Source organism: Pseudonaja textilis, chromosome 5, assembly GCF_049901715.1.
Source record: "Pseudonaja textilis isolate UNSWEBS1 chromosome 5, rPseTex1.2, whole genome shotgun sequence".
In the NCBI taxonomy this organism is placed as follows: Eukaryota; Metazoa; Chordata; class Lepidosauria; order Squamata; family Elapidae; genus Pseudonaja; species Pseudonaja textilis.
This window is the reverse complement of record NC_141994.1, coordinates 43,141,284-43,158,585: the sequence shown is the minus strand read 5'-3', so window position 1 is coordinate 43,158,585 and position 17,302 is coordinate 43,141,284. Positions and strand designations below refer to the sequence as shown.

Below are 17,302 nucleotides of genomic sequence, written 5' to 3'. Positions count from 1 at the left end.
ATTTCCCCGCTCTCCCATTCAAGATTAGAGACCACATTTGGTTTTCATCTAGATATTTCTACTGTGCAGACTATTTTAAAAAATTGAGACCAAATTTATGAGTTCATTTTCGGTGTTTGTATAGATAATCCCATTGGCAGCAGCGATACTGAAATGCCTTGCCTTTTATGATTCTGTCCCAGTCCTGGACTTTCCTTTTGCTCACTAACTCTGAGGTAAAGTGTACTTGGCATAAGAGGGAAAAAGTGGCATATCTGACACAGGCGTGCAAATGAGGAATCAGGAGAGTAGTTTCCAAAAAATGAAGAGTTTTGGAGAATACATAATTACATAATTCCTGGTTTGGCCTAATCAGGGGAGCTGATATTCTCTTGAGGAGTTGTACAGGTCTCTGCTGTCATTCATCCTTCTTTGGTGGTATTGTGTTTCAGGGCTTAGTATTCTTTTGAGGTCAGGTTCTAACTCCTTGTTATATCAGTCAGTAGCTCCCTGTGCTGGGTTTGATTCATCATTCACAGGTGCTGACAACTTATTAATTCCTCAGCTATAACCTGACAGTCCTCTAGTTTCTATTCTTCACGTATAGATTCACAGGAATCCATAATAGATACAGTAAATGAATACGAAGCAGAGAACATTTTGTCAGTTGTAGTCAAGGAATGATGAAACTGGGGAAGAGTTGCATGCCCTTCTAAGTTTCCATGTTGGAGATTGAAACTGTGAAATTCTGGGAGTTGAAATCCATGATCTTAAAATTGCTGAGAGTGAGAAACACAGATTTAATGAAAAGAAAAGAGAGTGATTCTTCTACACCATCTCATCCCCCTTACTTTTTAAAATCAGCTCTTTTGAATTGAAAGAACATCTTTCCCTACAAGCCCTTCCTCCCAAATAGAGCCTACATGTTTATTTAGGACAATTATTCCTTCCAATCAGGTATGCACATATGTGCTAGTAATGACAATATATGTGTCTGCTAACTTTTATTTATCTGTGAACACACTAGCAATAGTGGCACTCTATATGGATTAGCCTTTATTCTACTGTATATATACTGAAATTTTCCTCATTTTCTCTTGATTACACCACCTGTAAGTATATACAAATTGTGTATATAAGTATATATGAAAGGTAATAGTGATATTTTTTTAAGTCATTGAATTGGTTGCTGGGGCAGTTTAGTCAACAGTTTACATCCTGGTGAATGAGGTTGAGGAAGGTCCTAATAGATAAGCTGATTTTCCCATTAGTTAATTAATACCACCTGTTGGAACACAGAAAGCCTTTAGTATATTTCTCCATTCCTATACAGAAGATATCAGAACTATAATTTTTAACCATCTATCCATTTTTAAGTACAGTAGAGTATTATACTAATATTCCTAAATGCTAAATATAATTTCCTTCTCATACTTCCAGTTTCCCCTCTAGTCTTGACAGGCAACCTATGAACATAAACCAATTTCTGCACATGAATAGTTTCCTGCATTGAAATGCTAAGCATTAGCTGTGATCAGTGACAGGCTTTGTAGAAAACAATAAAGGAATATCTCAACCTGAATGCAAACAATATGAATTATAGATCTAATAATTATAATAAATTATAAAATACTGAATCATTTGTCTTTAAAGCCATTTTCTGTTTTCACAGTATATTCTTGTGTAATAATGTGTAATCATCAGAACACTATTTTTATTCATAGATAATGCACCTCAAGTAGCAATTATTGCACCAGGTACCGGTAACCATAGAAACAGTTCAACAGGCCCAACACCTGACTGCTCTCCTCCATCACCAGATACTGCACTGAAAAATATAGTAAAAGTTATACGACCTCAGGTGAGTAGTCATAGATAGATATTATTTCATTTGAGCTTATCAGAAAACATCTTTTCTCTTTCAGGTTTCCAATATGAACATTGTAATATGTCTTGTTTAAAGACTTTGAAATAAAATTTCTAAACATTGCAGATAGATGTTCTTGTTTGGATATGAAAACATAAAACTATATTATTACTTTAGTGTTAAAAACACTACACTTGTTTGTCTGACAAACCAGTTAACAATTAAAGAACAGTCTAATCAGTGAACCACCAAGATCACTTCCACTAATGCTGATAGGACAAGCCACTAGTACATAAAATGAGAGCAAACCCCATTCCCTTCTAGCACTGATGATATTACTTAGTTTGGTAACAAAATCTCTGCAATCAAATAACCAAGCTCAGAGAGCATCAAGGACTCCAACATTCATTCCTTAACTACAAATGTTCTATTCTATTGATATTTATAGACTTAATTTTAAATAATTCTGAATTGAAAGAGTTTATCTAGATTTTGTATTGGATGTCATTACTCTTAATGAGCCACTTCCTGTTTTGCCTAATTTTTGATACACATTACAGTTATATTGTATATATACTTAACTTACTTAGCATACTTGTGCTTTTGTTTCTGCCATTTGTGTTCTTTTTCATCTCATTGACCTTGGTCACATTGATCTCTCCATTGATATTCAGGATTCATTGAATCCTGCAAATTATGTGATTGAGGTCACAGTGTTTTGTCATCATGAAGACATCATAGGTTAATAAACTGAATCACAGTCAACCAAATTAAATAGCAGTTGAAGTATAGAATCATAGAATCATAGGTCTGGAGGTCTTCTACTCCAAAGTAAGTCCTACTCCAACCCATGCCCAAGGCAGAAATCCTTATACCATCCTGGACAAATGGTTGTCCAAGTGAATAATCTCCCAAACTGTATTAAATGGAAGCAGGAAATAATTAAAAATTAATTAAAAGGTACTGATCAGCTTAGAATATTAAACATTTGGTAAAATATGTTTCCACAAAGATAATTTATTGTCATTAAATGTGTTCTTTTTAAATAAACATATTTGTCTACATTGCCATTCTTCAATAGATATTGGAAGAGAGCTTGTGGACAAAAATACCAGGCATTCTCTGCCTGAGCAACACGGAGCCCAGTTAACATTCTTTTGCTCTTTTGTTTTTGGTGGAAAAATAAATCAGCTTTCAATTCTTTACCTGGTGCCCTGCTTGTTTTTGCATATGAATTACATATCATTTGTAGAATAAATTAAAGTCAATTGATTAATAAAACAGTAAAAAATTGGAGATTGGTTAGCTGGCCTGTATAGAAACCATATTTTTTAAAATGCTTATCAGGAGATTTGTACAAAATGATAAATCAGAAATCCAGCAGAGTAAAACCAAATCAATCATTTTTGTACACTTGTTTTTTAATACTACTAAATGTAGTATTAAACTATGATTTGGAATTTTATACATTCTTAACTTTGGCAATTATATATTTTATTTAATTTTAGTTTAATTTATTGCCTCACAGTCTGCAGGCACTGAGCAGGACATTTACAGTACTGCTTAGTTTGCCAGGGGAAGAGATATATAGCTAGGTATCATCAGTATCTGAAGATTCATCACCCCACAACAACAAATGGACTCCCCCAAGGACTTCATGTACATGTTAGATAGGTGTGGAGAGAATACTGAACTCCATGGAACACCATATAATATGGACCAAAGGCAAGACTTCTAATTCCCAAACACTGACCGGTGCTGCAGAAAGGAAGCAAACTCTCAGCTACTCTTTGGCACAAATGCAGGGAGAAAATAAGACACTCTTCGCTTCAGTATTTAGTAACACAAAAGCTTACTGTTTATTCCTTCCTCCACAAGGAGTCTAACATAATAGCTAAGCAAACAAAATAAAGTTGGATCTAACCCGAGTTTCCCAGAACTCAATATTTATAATAATTTCCCCTCATTACCCCATTACCTTTATTACCCATGATTATCATTTTTAATGATAATTATTCGTATGAACTCAATCACATGAATTGTGGTTAATGCGTAGAGCTTCACATCACAGCATTTTACATAGACCGCGCATCTTATTATGATACAGAGTTTATTCTGATGAAGAGAAATGCCATCTTTCAGGTTGCTGTGGCTTCGATTCAAACGTGTGTGTTGTGTAGTCGCGACCACAAACTAGCACAATACTGTACTTCTCACTCACAACCATGGAGCCAATCCAGAAGGATACCATGGTCAATGTTCGTCAAGGCTGCTGAAAGGCTGCTGAGACCTAGGATAGATGCACTATTCCATGCTGCTGGTGCCAAAGGACATTCAAAAGTGTAACTCCATTCCATGCCCAAGACATAATACTGATTGAAAGGGGTCCAAGTAACCCACTTCATTCAAGCTGGTGCACAATCACCCTCTCACAGCTTTCCTTTGGGAGGTTAGACACCAGACAAAGGTTGCTCAGTATGGTGGTATCCAGGAATGTTTTTTTGAGGAGGGGGAAAACTAAGGGGCAGTAGAACAATTATGGAATTAACCTCCACCAGAATCTAACTACACAATATCCCCAGGCAGATTTAATTAGCCACGAAAACCTAAAGCAGATCCTTTGTGTATGGTTTGAAATTCTTTCCAGGTTTCTTGCTACTTTGCATGAGTTATTTGCCTTAACTTTTAAATATGTTCTTCCTTCCGTTAATTTCTCAGCATCTCCATAATCTCTCATACATCTTTTATTATTTCTTAACAACATTGTCTGTGGACCAGTTTTATTTTCCTTGGGAAAGAACTGAAGGAGCATTAAAGTCCCTATTCCTGGTCAGATTCATTATATCAGTGGTCCCCAGCCATTCTGGCACCAGGGACCAGTTTTGTGCAAGACAATTTTTCCATGGATGGACAGAGGAGAGGGGGCTGGTTTCATATGCAACCTAGATTTCCTGCGTGCATAGATAAAGCTTTGCTTGCTCGTCTGTTACTTGTGCGGTCCAGTTCCGACAGCTATGGACCGTACTGGTCCACAGCTCAAAGGTTGGGGATCCCTGCACTATATGACACCAGTCCCCAATCTTTTTGGCAGCAGGGACTATTTTTCGAAGAAAAATTGTTCCCCTCATTTAGTTTTAGTAAAGCACTTTAAATTCTAACACTGTAAGTGATGCAGAAAAACGTTCTCTATCCAAACTATGTTTTAATGTATGTCTCTCTATGTGTGTGCGTGCTTGCATGTCTCTCCTTATATCGTGTCCCTTCAGTGCATTGGATATACATAATCCAATGCAGTGCATTGGATGATGAATAATCTTCAGGATTAATAGTGAAGTCCTTATTTCATTAATTAATCCACTCTAAATACTAAAATACTGAATGATATAATGAATGATTAGTTGCATAATGTTCTCTAAGTGAATCCAGTGGGAATCTTGCCACTGACTTCAATTAAATCCAGACATTGAATTAATAAAAAATTAATCAAAGAGTGTGCTATTCAATGCTCTCCATCCATCTGTTGACAATTCCATGTTGAACATAGCATTTAAAAGATGTTTTAAATTATCACACATAGCTTGTTCTAACAATAATTTTGATGCTTGCTAGCCTATGGAGGAAAAATCAGTGCAGATGTCCCAAAGGTGCTTTTTCAAGAGGCAACTGGACTTTGTTTTTTTTTCCGAAGAAGTTTCATTTCTCTTCCAAGAAGCTTCTTCAGTTCTGACTCCTTTGAATCCTTCCATTCCCCACCATCCAGTCAGAGCTGAAGAAGCTTCTTGGATGAGAAATACCTTTGTAGACATATCTATTCATAGAAGCAGATATCAATACTGAACAATATTGATGTGATGGAATATTTGGTTGACTTTGGATGCTTGGAAAACAATCAGAGACATAGTAGCTCCCAATGGCTTATTGGTCAGAAACAGAAACTTGGAAATACCTGTCTTAATGGATCAAGTAGTTAAAAGTTGTGGCAGGAAGTTTGTACCTTCAGATTGCAAACTTATGTTCATGTAGCAGTAGAACTATTGTAAACTCATCGTGTTTCCTTTTGGTTTACATGGGAGAGTTAAAATTGACATTGTAGTTACTTATTACTGGCTTTCTTCTTCAAAGATCTCCTTTAAAGTTTCTGATGTTATAACATTTTGTGCCATTTTGTAAGTCCCAATATAAACTGACATTAAGAATAAGCCTGTATTTTTTTCTTCCTCTTAGAATCTTTACTCCCCTCTAGTGTCTAGTTTCTAGAATCATCACTTATTTTTGTTATGGTTTACAATAGCCAGGATAGCAAAAAGCTATTTCCTACAAAAAGCTATTTTTATAGTTAATTCTAAGATATTAAAGTAAAAGTAATCAAAATTTATATGGTTTGTTAGTCATTTATAATATTCTTTTATCAAAATCTTATTTAGTTTTTCTGTTTATTTCAAATGCTTTCTTAAGTTTATAATTAATTGTTCTTTTATTTAGAGTGGAAGATAAACTTATCCAATAAAGACTTTTCAAACGTAACATTCTGAAGATTTCTAATAAAGCTATTACAAAGTCATTTCTGAAAGTGATTAGAGATTACGGGTTGCAAATATTAAAAGAATCTGCCAAGGTTGAGAGCAAGATGGGATATTCCCATCATCGCTCAGTGATCAAATACTTTACATGGAAAACCACTGTCCTATAGTCTCCACACAAGGTACAGCCATCTGGAGCACATGTGAGGGGTATCTGTTGGGTATATGGATACACCAACTGGTTTGGGTGAATGAATATATAAAACCTAGGTGTAAGTGTTTGCAACTTTAAGCTCCAAACTGCAATGTCATTGCATAATTATGGGTGCGGTTGCAAGCTGCAATAAGAGGCAGTGAGAGAGACGTAACACTTCCTGGTTTCTGATCCTGGTTTCGAGTTCCTGGTTCCTGGTGTTACCGGTCTCTGGTCTGTCTGCTGTCTGTCTGCCTACTACTGTTTACTCCTGTATGAGATGTCTACTGTGCAAGATACTTCTCTCAACTGAACACAAGGACTGTTTGCTTGGTGAGCTGTGGATTCAGCATTGTCTTTGAGAGAAAGGTATCAGAAGAAGAAGATTTACAAGCTGATAAAGACATTGTATTTACTGTTTAAAAGACTAGGTAACTGGATTGATAAACTGGATACTGACATATGGACTGAATGACTCTTCTTAATCTCTGTATGAATTAAATACCTATTTAAAACCACAAACAGTGTTTTTGTCTCAAGCGTGTGTATACTCTTGGGCCCAGCCTCACTCTCATTTGGCTGCCTGGCTTGACTGCTGCTGTGCACTCAGCTCGGGGGTTTATCCCCAAACACTAACATTGGTTATGGGCCCAGCAGTGTGCACAGTCTAGCTAACCAGGAAATACCAGTGAGAGTTTGGTCAAGAGTTACACATTACTGTAAAGACAAACTGTTTGTTGGATAGTTATTTTTCTGCAGAGCAATGGCACAAGTAAATTTGCCAAGTCTGTCCATGATATCCAGGTTAGATGGAACAAACTATGTTTCATGGTCAATGAAGTGTAGTTTACTGCTACGAAGAGAAGGTTTGTGGGACATAATTACAAACCCACCAGATGTATCCAACTTGGATCCCACTGTTGATGAGGATGCCAAAAAGATACAGGACTATAAGCAAAAGAATGAACAGGCTTTGTGCATCATAGGACTGACTCTCTCAGACCAGCAACTGATACATATTCGTGGAGAGGATAGTGCTGCCAATTGCTGGGAGAATCTCAAGAAGGTTTATGTTCGAGACAGTGTAGGAGCTCATATCTATCTTACACGGAAACTGTTTAGAACACATCTTGAGAGAAATGGAGACATGTTAACTCATTTAAACTGTATAAAAAGCATTTTTCAAGAATTACAAGAAAAAGAGCTTATATTTAATGAGTTGCAACAAGTATACATTATACTGTCTTCTTTGGAACGAAGCTATGATGATTTTGTGACTGCTTTAGAGGTATTGCCAAAAGACAGTTTATCAGTAACTGAGATAACCGGCAGGCTATTAGAGGAAGCCAGGAGAAGAAGTGAACGAGACCAGCTGAGAGCAGATAAGCCTAATGAAGAGAAATTATCTTCAAAGCCTGAAAGAAACCAGCTATGCAAGGTAAAGCACCCGGAGGAAGAGAAGTTATCTTCAACGGCATACACAATTAAAAAGTGTTTTAATTGTGGAGGCAGAGGACATTTGGCAAGGTTCTGCAGAAAAGGAAAACGCCAGAATTTAAAGAAGCCAAAGAAATCCTTTGAACTAGCCACATACAGCAACTGTGATATGAAGAATGATATATGGGTGGTGGACAGTGGAGCATCCCACTGCATCACGAGAGATAAGACAAAGTTTATAAAAATGTCTACAAGTTCTCAACATATATCACTCGCAAATGGTAGGCATCTCAAGGCCAAGGGTGAAGGTATTGCTTATTGTCCATGTTTAGACCAGAATATAAAAATGTTATATGTACCACAGTTAAAGATGAATTTACTTTCTGTGAGAGAATTAGATAAACTAGGATATGTGGTTACATTTAAGAATAATAAGTGCATACTGGAAAGGGATAACAAAAAGGTAACTGCAGCTTTAAATGGAGCATTGTATGTCTTACATGATAGTAAGAAAGGGGAGGCACAGACTGTATTTAATAATACCAAGCCTCATAATGATTGTATCCATTTATTGCATAGGCGTTTGGGGTATGTAAATTTTAAAATGCTAAAACGTACAGTAGAGTTATCTGAAGGTATAAGGTTAAAACCCTGTGATAAGTATTTGCGTTGTAATGTCTGCTGTGAAGATAAGAGTAAAATATTGCCTGCAAATAGGCTAAATGGTTTTAAAACTAAAGAACCTTTAGAAGTAGTATTTGCAGACATTATAGGTCCAAAGAAACCCAGCATGGGGGGTGCTCGATATATACTGAGCATTATGGACCATTACTCTAGATATGGGTTTTGCTACTTAATGAAAAGCAAAACTGAAACATATCAACATTTCTTCAACTGGCTAAAGTTTGCAGAAAGAAAGACTAAACGGCAACTGATAACCTTGGTGACAGATAATGGTACGGAATTTGTTAACAGCAAATTCCAGAATAGATTAAAGGCAGCTGGTATAGAGCACAAAAAATCTGCACCATACAGACCACAACACAACGCATTTATAGAGAGAAGAGGCCAAACACTACAGGCAATGGTTAGAACAATGTTAACTGATTCTGGATTACCTGATTTTTTGTGGGGGGAGGCTGCAATGTGTGCCAATCACTTATTGAACAACGTGGTTAACTCAACTACTGGTGAAATACCATTCACCATGTGGCATGGCAGAAAGCCTGATCTGAGTTACCTGCACACATTTGGTGCACCAGCATGGGTGCATATCCCTACACAACTCAGGCGTAAAGGGCAACACAGAGCTAAACAATTTTTCTTTGTTGGTTACCAAGCTAACCATAGGGCATATAGATTTTGGGAGAAAGGCACATCTAGAGTGTTATGTAGTGCCAATGCCCAATTTCTAGAGCACGTAGGATGGGATAAGTTAGAGCAGGATAACAATAAAGAAGTGGTTATTGAATCCTACAGAAATCCCATTAAGTATCCCTGTAACTTTAAAAATAAAGTAAAGAGAGAAGTACAGGAAGAGATAGTGCCCATAGAAGAAGAAAAAGAAGAAATAGCTGAGCAAGATGAGGAAAATGACCAGGTAGTAACTCAAGAAAGTCCTCATACAAGCCCTGTAATACCCAGAAGGACTACACGTATATCTAGACCGCCTGATAGATACCAGGCTAACACAGTGTGCCAGGTAAATAGAGTTCCATCTACTGTGGATGAGATAAAAAGGTATCCTTTTAAAGAGAAAAAAAATTGGTATGCAGCAATGAATAAGGAATTGAAATCCTTGAAGGATATGAAGGTGTATGAAAATGTGAGATTACCTGTTGGTAAAAAACCCATTGGCTGCAAATGGATTTTTAAGATAAAAACTGATAAGGATGGAAATATAATCCATAAGGCAAGATTAGTAGCCCAAGGTTTTAGACAAAGTGCAAATGACTATGATGAAGTATTTGCACCTAGTCTTAAAGCAGCTACATTAAGGGCAGCCTTAGTGTGGGCAGCAAGCAAGAAGTATATAGTTAACCATCTAGATGTGGAAACTGCTTACTTGCATGCTCCACTAAGACATACTGTATATATGAAAAAGCCTAGTGGATTGAAAGGTAATAATAATAATGATTGTTGGTTGTTAAAGAAGAGCCTTTATGGTCTTAAACAATCGGGCTATGAATGGAACCAGTATATTGTGAAGGAACTGAACAATATAGGGTTTAAAGCTGGTTTAGCCGACCCATGTCTGTTTAAGAGAGAAAAGAATGGGAAAATATCATTATTATTGTTGTTTACTGATGATATTGCTCTGATAACTAAGACTAATGATGAAGCAAATGAAATAATATCATCATTAGCCAAGAAAATAAAAATCAAGCAATTAGGTGAGATAAAGAGATATCTAGGTTTGAATATACTGAGAACACAGAAAGGGTTTAAGATATCTCAAGAAGATAAGATATCTAAATTGCTAATAGATTATAAAATGGAACTTTGTAAGCCTGTAAAGACTCCTATGAGTCAGGATATTTGCAAAATGGATACTCAAAGTCCCAAGTTTGATAAGGAACTGTATCAATCTTTGATTGGTAGCTTATCATATATTAGCAATTGGTCAAGGCCAGATATTGCTTTTAGTATTAATCAACTGGCACGACACAATAATGACCCACTTCAATGTCACTGGAATGCATTGAAAAGAATCTTAAGATATCTTAAAGGAACATTACACCATGCACTGTATTTAGAACCAGAAGGTGATCTCATATTGAGTGCTTATGCAGATGCTAGTTTTGCATCAGAAAGAGACACAAGAAAGTCGACTTCAGGAACAGCCATAATGCTGGGTAAGACATTAATTGGTTGGAAGTCAATTAGACAACAGCATATAAGTTTGTCTACAATGGAGGCAGAATTCTCCTGTTTATCTCTATTATGTACTGAGTTGATTATGTATATACAAATGTTAAAAGATATGGGTATAACTGTAAACTACCCTGTAGTTGTACATGAGGATAATCAGGCAGCAATTCAAATGGCTACAAGTATTGCAGTAAAAACTAGGAGCAAGCATACAGATTTGAGGTATCTGAATGTAAGGCAATCTGTGAATAGTAAAATGATACAGCTAGAGTACTGTATGTCGGAGGACAATATAGCTGATAATTTTACTAAAGCCCAAGGTGTTAATAAGCACCTAGAGAATTGTGAAAAATATGGGTTCAGATTGTGAAGGCATTATATATTCATGTCACCCAAAAGGGGAGTATGTTGGGTATATGGATACACCAACTGGTTTGGGTGAATGAATATATAAAACCTAGGTGTAAGTGTTTGCAACTTTAAGCTCCAAACTGCAATGTCATTGCATAATTATGGGTGCGGTTGCAAGCTGCAATAAGAGGCAGTGAGAGAGACGTAACACTTCCTGGTTTCTGATCCTGGTTTCGAGTTCCTGGTTCCTGGTGTTACCGGTCTCTGGTCTGTCTGCTGTCTGTCTGCCTACTACTGTTTACTCCTGTATGAGATGTCTACTGTGCAAGATACTTCTCTCAACTGAACACAAGGACTGTTTGCTTGGTGAGCTGTGGATTCAGCATTGTCTTTGAGAGAAAGGTATCAGAAGAAGAAGATTTACAAGCTGATAAAGACATTGTATTTACTGTTTAAAAGACTAGGTAACTGGATTGATAAACTGGATACTGACATATGGACTGAATGACTCTTCTTAATCTCTGTATGAATTAAATACCTATTTAAAACCACAAACAGTGTTTTTGTCTCAAGCGTGTGTATACTCTTGGGCCCAGCCTCACTCTCATTTGGCTGCCTGGCTTGACTGCTGCTGTGCACTCAGCTCGGGGGTTTATCCCCAAACACTAACAGTATCCCATCTTCTACTTCTCTGGAGAAGTTCCAGGGAACCAGTCTACTCACTAATTCCTTGATCTTTGCCATGATAATTGGCTCTGCTTTTGGGGAGCTATCTTTGGTTTACTATACCTCTCCAAGGTGTATTGGATACTGATTGAGTTAAAAGTCTTGCCTTTGGCTCATTTTATATTGGATTCCATGCAGTTCAGTACTTTCTCTACACTTACTTAACATGTACATAAAATCCCTGGGTGAGTTCATTTGTTGTTGTAGGGTGAGGAATCATCAGTTTACTGGTGATACCTAGCTGTATATCTCTGCCCCTGGCAAACTAATCAATGCTGTTGATGTCCTGCTCAGTGCCTGAAGATTGTGAGGATCTGGATGGGAAACAACAGGCTGCAGTTGAATCCTGATAAGATTGAGTGGCTCTGAGTTTTTGAGTCTTCTGAAATCTGGGAATTGGTTGGGGTGACACTGCTCCAGATAGACCTGATGCTTGAGAAGCATGTAGAAGTCTTAGTTAAGAAGGTGTTTGCATGGCTTTATGTTGTGCACCAGTTGTGCCCCTTCCTGGAGCATAAAGCTGTACTTACAGTTACTGATATGCTGTTCAACTCCAGAATGGTTTACTGTAACACGTTTCACATAGGGCTGGCCTTGACAAGTATCCATAAGCTTCAATTGGTGCAATATGAGGCTGTTTAGACAGCTTTGTGTGCCCTAGGATGACACATGTTACACTCTGTCTACAAATTGCATTGCAAATTGCATTTGCTTCCAGGTGTAATTCAGGGTGATGGTTTTAATCTTTGATTACAGTGAGCCTGCAAGGTGACTATGTGATATGAAATTACTGTTCTCCTGAAATCTTGGGGTGGTGGTGGTGGTGGTAATGTTTTATTTTTCATCTGTGTTTCATGATTGTTTTAATTGCCATGTTTTAATTGCCAATGCTGCCCAGAGTAATCTTAGGTATGGTGGGTGGCTGTATAAATATGCTAAATAAATAAATTGAATTCACTATAAGTGTGGAATGAAAATTTCACTTGCAGTTTCCAAGATTGCAAACAAGGATCAACATTAAACATATGTCAATGAAACCTTTTATTTTCAGGATCAATCAGCCTTTGAAGATTGATTATTTAAAATAAAAAACTATTTTTAATTTTTTAATGATCCCTATTTTAATTTTTGTATTATTTTCTTTTATGATAGATATTTTGTGGTTGATTTTTTAAATCAAATTATTCCCTTTTTATTGTTCCCTTTAATATACTATTCTAGGCTTCTTCAGGGTGAGCAATTGAAAATAAACTTATATTAATTATCAAACTATGGAATTTTTGCCATTGATGTGGTTCTGAAGTTGTTTGGCTGCTTTTGATTCTTCATAATCCAATCATTTCATCCAAATTGTAAAGCTATAACTGTGTTTTTTAGGGTTGTTGTGAGATTATTTTGTGTCATCAGTAATCATACCTATTAGTCTTTTTTAATTGCCTTCCATTTTTCCAGGGACATGTATTTTCCTTAATGTTTTTTAAACTTTGTGTGTCCAAAATATTTAAGCATTAGCTTCATTATTCTACTGCAAATGTGGTTATAACTATCAATTCATTGTTTTAAACATAATATTACTTTAATTTGTGGAAAATACCAATGTTTTATGGTTATATGCTGGTTATATGCTATGGCTTGAATCAGAAGTTGAATGTGTTAAATATCCATTCTCCAAGAGGAATGGATAATGTTAATTTATCTGGGTAATTGGCTGATCCCTGGTCCGTCAGGGATTTTCTTACTTTTATCTTTCCATATTGTCTTTTAAAGCTTAAAATAATTTTGAAACTGCTAACATTAACCTTTTTTCATTATTGTATATAATTTTCAGTACAACTTTGGTTAGAGAATGGAATTTATAAATAAATATTTTGATATCTCTCAAGAGTTGGATTTTTTAAAATTGGCATTCAGGTTTTTTTTATAGAACAATTAATAATGTTACCTTGATTTTGTATTTCTGATTATAATGCATTTCTTATTCTAGGTGTATTTTAAAAAGTTGGTAACATTTTATAGCATCTGGTTTTAAAAACTGAACAGAAGCAGTGAGCTGCAGTTGTAGAAAAAATAAAGTAGTGTCTACTTTTAATTAATTTATTTTTGCAGGCCAAGCAACGTACATCAATAGTATCAGCTTTTGAATTTAACCGATTAAATCAGAGCCACGACTATTTTGAAATCAACTCTTCTGTAAGATACGCAAGCTTTAATTCCAGCTCTCCAGTTAGTCCAGCCAACTGCTCCACTGTGTCTGTTGAGGACAGCATTGAAGAAAATAACATACCAGGTAAACGAAAGATTGAAGTTTAACACTGTGGGTGTTGATGAAAGTTAAAATCCAGGTTGCTGAATAATTCTTTTATGAGTACCAAAACCAATACAAAGTAGTCGTAATTTATTGATCACAATTGGAAAAGGCAAGTGAAACTGCAATTGTGCTTATGATCTTATTTTAGCTTTTCTTTGCTTTAAAAGGATTGGTTGTAAGGTTTTGCATCACTGTCATAAATTCAAACAGTCATTGAACAAGGATGTCATATACAAGAACTACCTGCTGTATATATTTATATATCTAACACTTATAGTTAAATATTATATATGGGCTTAAAAATTATCCAAGTATACCCACAAACTCATATATCAACAACAACAACAACAATAATAATAAATTATTTGTTTTTAATTCTTGCTGTATAATTGTCTGAAAATATCTACCAATATTATTCTAAAAAATTGTTTGACAAAATCCCTCATTGGCTGGAATCTTTCCATTAATTTCATCAATGCTAATTCATTTGAATTAGAATAAGTAAACATTTCTTAAGTCTTATGTTCTTTTCTGTGTATAATGAAGATGCCTTTTCAAAAAATAATATGCCAAATGTATATATCTGCATATCACCCTTTATTTACTTCACAGGCGTCAAATTCAGTTTCATTGAGGGTCACATCAAGGTTGAGTTTGACCTCGGGGGCCAGAGTGAGTGTTGCCAGCTTGATAACACTCATGTTGGGGGTGCCTGTGGTGGCCCGAGTGCTCTTCCAGAGAAAATGGGCTCATGAGCTCCGTTTTCAGCCGTGATGCCTCCTGCAGCCCTCTGTCAATGAAAACAGAACTTAGGTGGGCTGCATGTGCCCCCTGGGCTCCATTTTTGGCTGCAAATGCCTCCTGCAACCCTCCGCCAGCAAAAACAGAGTTCCATTTTCACTGGCAGAGGGCTGCAGGAGGGCATCATAGTCCTTTGCTGTTTCCTGGGAAGCCCTGTGGGCCAGATCTAAACACCCCACAGGTCAGATATGGTCCCCTGGCCCTGAGTTTGACACCCCTGATTTACTTCATCATTTTTGCCTCCTCACAATACTCAACATCTTCCATAAGTCAAACACTTCTTCCTCCACCTGACCAATGATAGAATGCAAAAATTTGTATTTGTCTGGAGGATTCTGGAGGATGAACGTTTACTAGGGTCATGATAGCTAAAGATCAGCATAGTAAGAGTGTATTTGTAAAATAACAGATTGTTGACATATGAAGAATTTGGCTTATCCCGCTGCCAGAAAATACGTTGCATGAACAATTGGGCTAAGTAAGAGCAAATAGTTCTAACTGAATGAGAAGTATGATTTAACAGTTCATAGACGCATTGTCACTATTTTGCATTATGTCTAACTTTAATTTACATCCTTGGTTCTTCTAAATCAGGGATGTCAAACTTGATTCGTCACAGCTGCATCATGTGACGTATCATGACTTTTCTCCCCTTCACTAAACTGGGCGTGGGAATGGCTAGCACGTGACACATCTGGCCCAGAGGCCACAAGTTTGACAGCCCTATTCTAAATCTTGGTTATAGTAGCTTCTTCATTCTCTTTCTCTTTTCTATACTGATTTCAGTTTGCATTCCATCCAGCAGAGGAATTTTACATTATATCTGTGCTTTAATAAACCTGGTTATTTTGTATCTATATCTATGCTCATTTGGAGATCTGTTTCCTAAGATCTTATTTTTTTTCAGTCTCCAGCAATTAGTGCTTACAAAATAGCAATAGCGGCATAGCAACATACCAGACAAAATTGAATGCACAGCTTTGTCTCCTAAACCCAATTAAAAGAATTCTGGTCAGGACTGAGATGAAGAGTCCAGAGTTTAGGAATTTTTCTTAATGAACCATAAGGAAATAAGTACATGCCTGGATATGGAACCCGGCTCAGCATTTATCAGATTATTAGAAAAACTATTTTAAAACTTATGTGGTAAGCCTGGAAATGAAATGAAATACTGTAATTTATAAATAAATGGTGGTTTCTATGTATCAATATTAGCTGCAAAATGCATTATCTTGGGAACTGTATTTGTCTTCTACATTTTAGGAAAATGCTCTCATCATGTGTTGAATGTTTAGTGAATATATTATATATATTTATATATTTGGTTTTTTTTTAATGTACTTCTTTGTATGTGTATGTTTCATACTACAAGCCACATAAAATATTTTATGCTAACAGAAAGGTAACAGGAAATCAAGTAAACATGTATATAAAAGTTCTGTGATGGAAGCTGAAGGAGAAGAGGAACCTCTAGGGCAGGGGTGTCAAACCCGATTTCATTGAAGGCCGCATCAGGATTGTATTTTACCTTGGAGGGCCAGAATGGGCGTGGCCAGAGTGGGTGTGGTCAGCTCAACATCACTCGTGTCAGGGGTGCCTGTGGTGGCCCGAGCCTTCTGCCAGAGAAAACAGGCTCCTGAGCTCCGTTTTTGGCTGTAACAGCCTCCTGTAAGTAACCCTCTGCCAATGAAAACAGAGCTCAAGAGGGCTGTGAGCAGCCCACCCGAGTTCTGTTTTTGCTGGCAGAGGCACCGCAGGCCAGTCTTTTGTTGTTTCCAGGGTGGCCCTGCGGGCCAGATCTAATCACCCTGCAGGCTGGATCTGGCCCCCAGGCCTTGAGTTTGACACCCCTGCTCTAGGGAGAGAAAAGAGACATTCCAGCATGGAGTTGATTTGGGGAGAAAATGTCTGAGATCAAACCTTTAAGACTATATTTGCCTTTTCCCAAGAGAAGACAGTCAGTCTGGCAAGATTCTTGTAATAATGTTCAACAACAAAGCAATTGCAGATTTGTTCTGGTTGCTGATCCCCGACAAGTATATTTGTATTTAAAACAATGCCTTTAAAAATAACCCAAATTTACTCTTATCCAGTGAATTCCAGGACCTATGTAATGCTGTAATTGGTCTTTTGTCTAAATTACATTTCACACAAACTTAAGATAGTTTTACTGATTACCAGATAATTTACACATTGCATTCTGTGAAGTAGAGTCTATCAATAAAGTGTTACATTTTTGGCCTGAATGT

General features: G+C 36.7%; 1 protein-coding gene across 16 annotated transcripts in view; it reads left to right on the top strand.

Annotated features, from left to right (window-relative positions):
- ANKS1B (ankyrin repeat and sterile alpha motif domain containing 1B) overlaps positions 1 to 17,302 on the top strand; it is a 286,179-nt gene that overhangs the window by 58,784 nt on the left and 210,093 nt on the right. For all 16 annotated transcript variants that reach the window (XR_015743859.1, XM_087934636.1, XM_087934639.1 and 13 more), the window contains exons 11-12: positions 1,704 to 1,840; positions 14,051 to 14,231. Coding sequence is in view for 15 of the 16 variants with exons in the window: in XM_087934636.1 (XP_087790762.1) it covers positions 1,704 to 1,840; positions 14,051 to 14,231 (318 nt within the window). In the remaining variant the exon portion in view is untranslated. The remainder of the gene's footprint in view (positions 1 to 1,703; positions 1,841 to 14,050; positions 14,232 to 17,302) is intronic.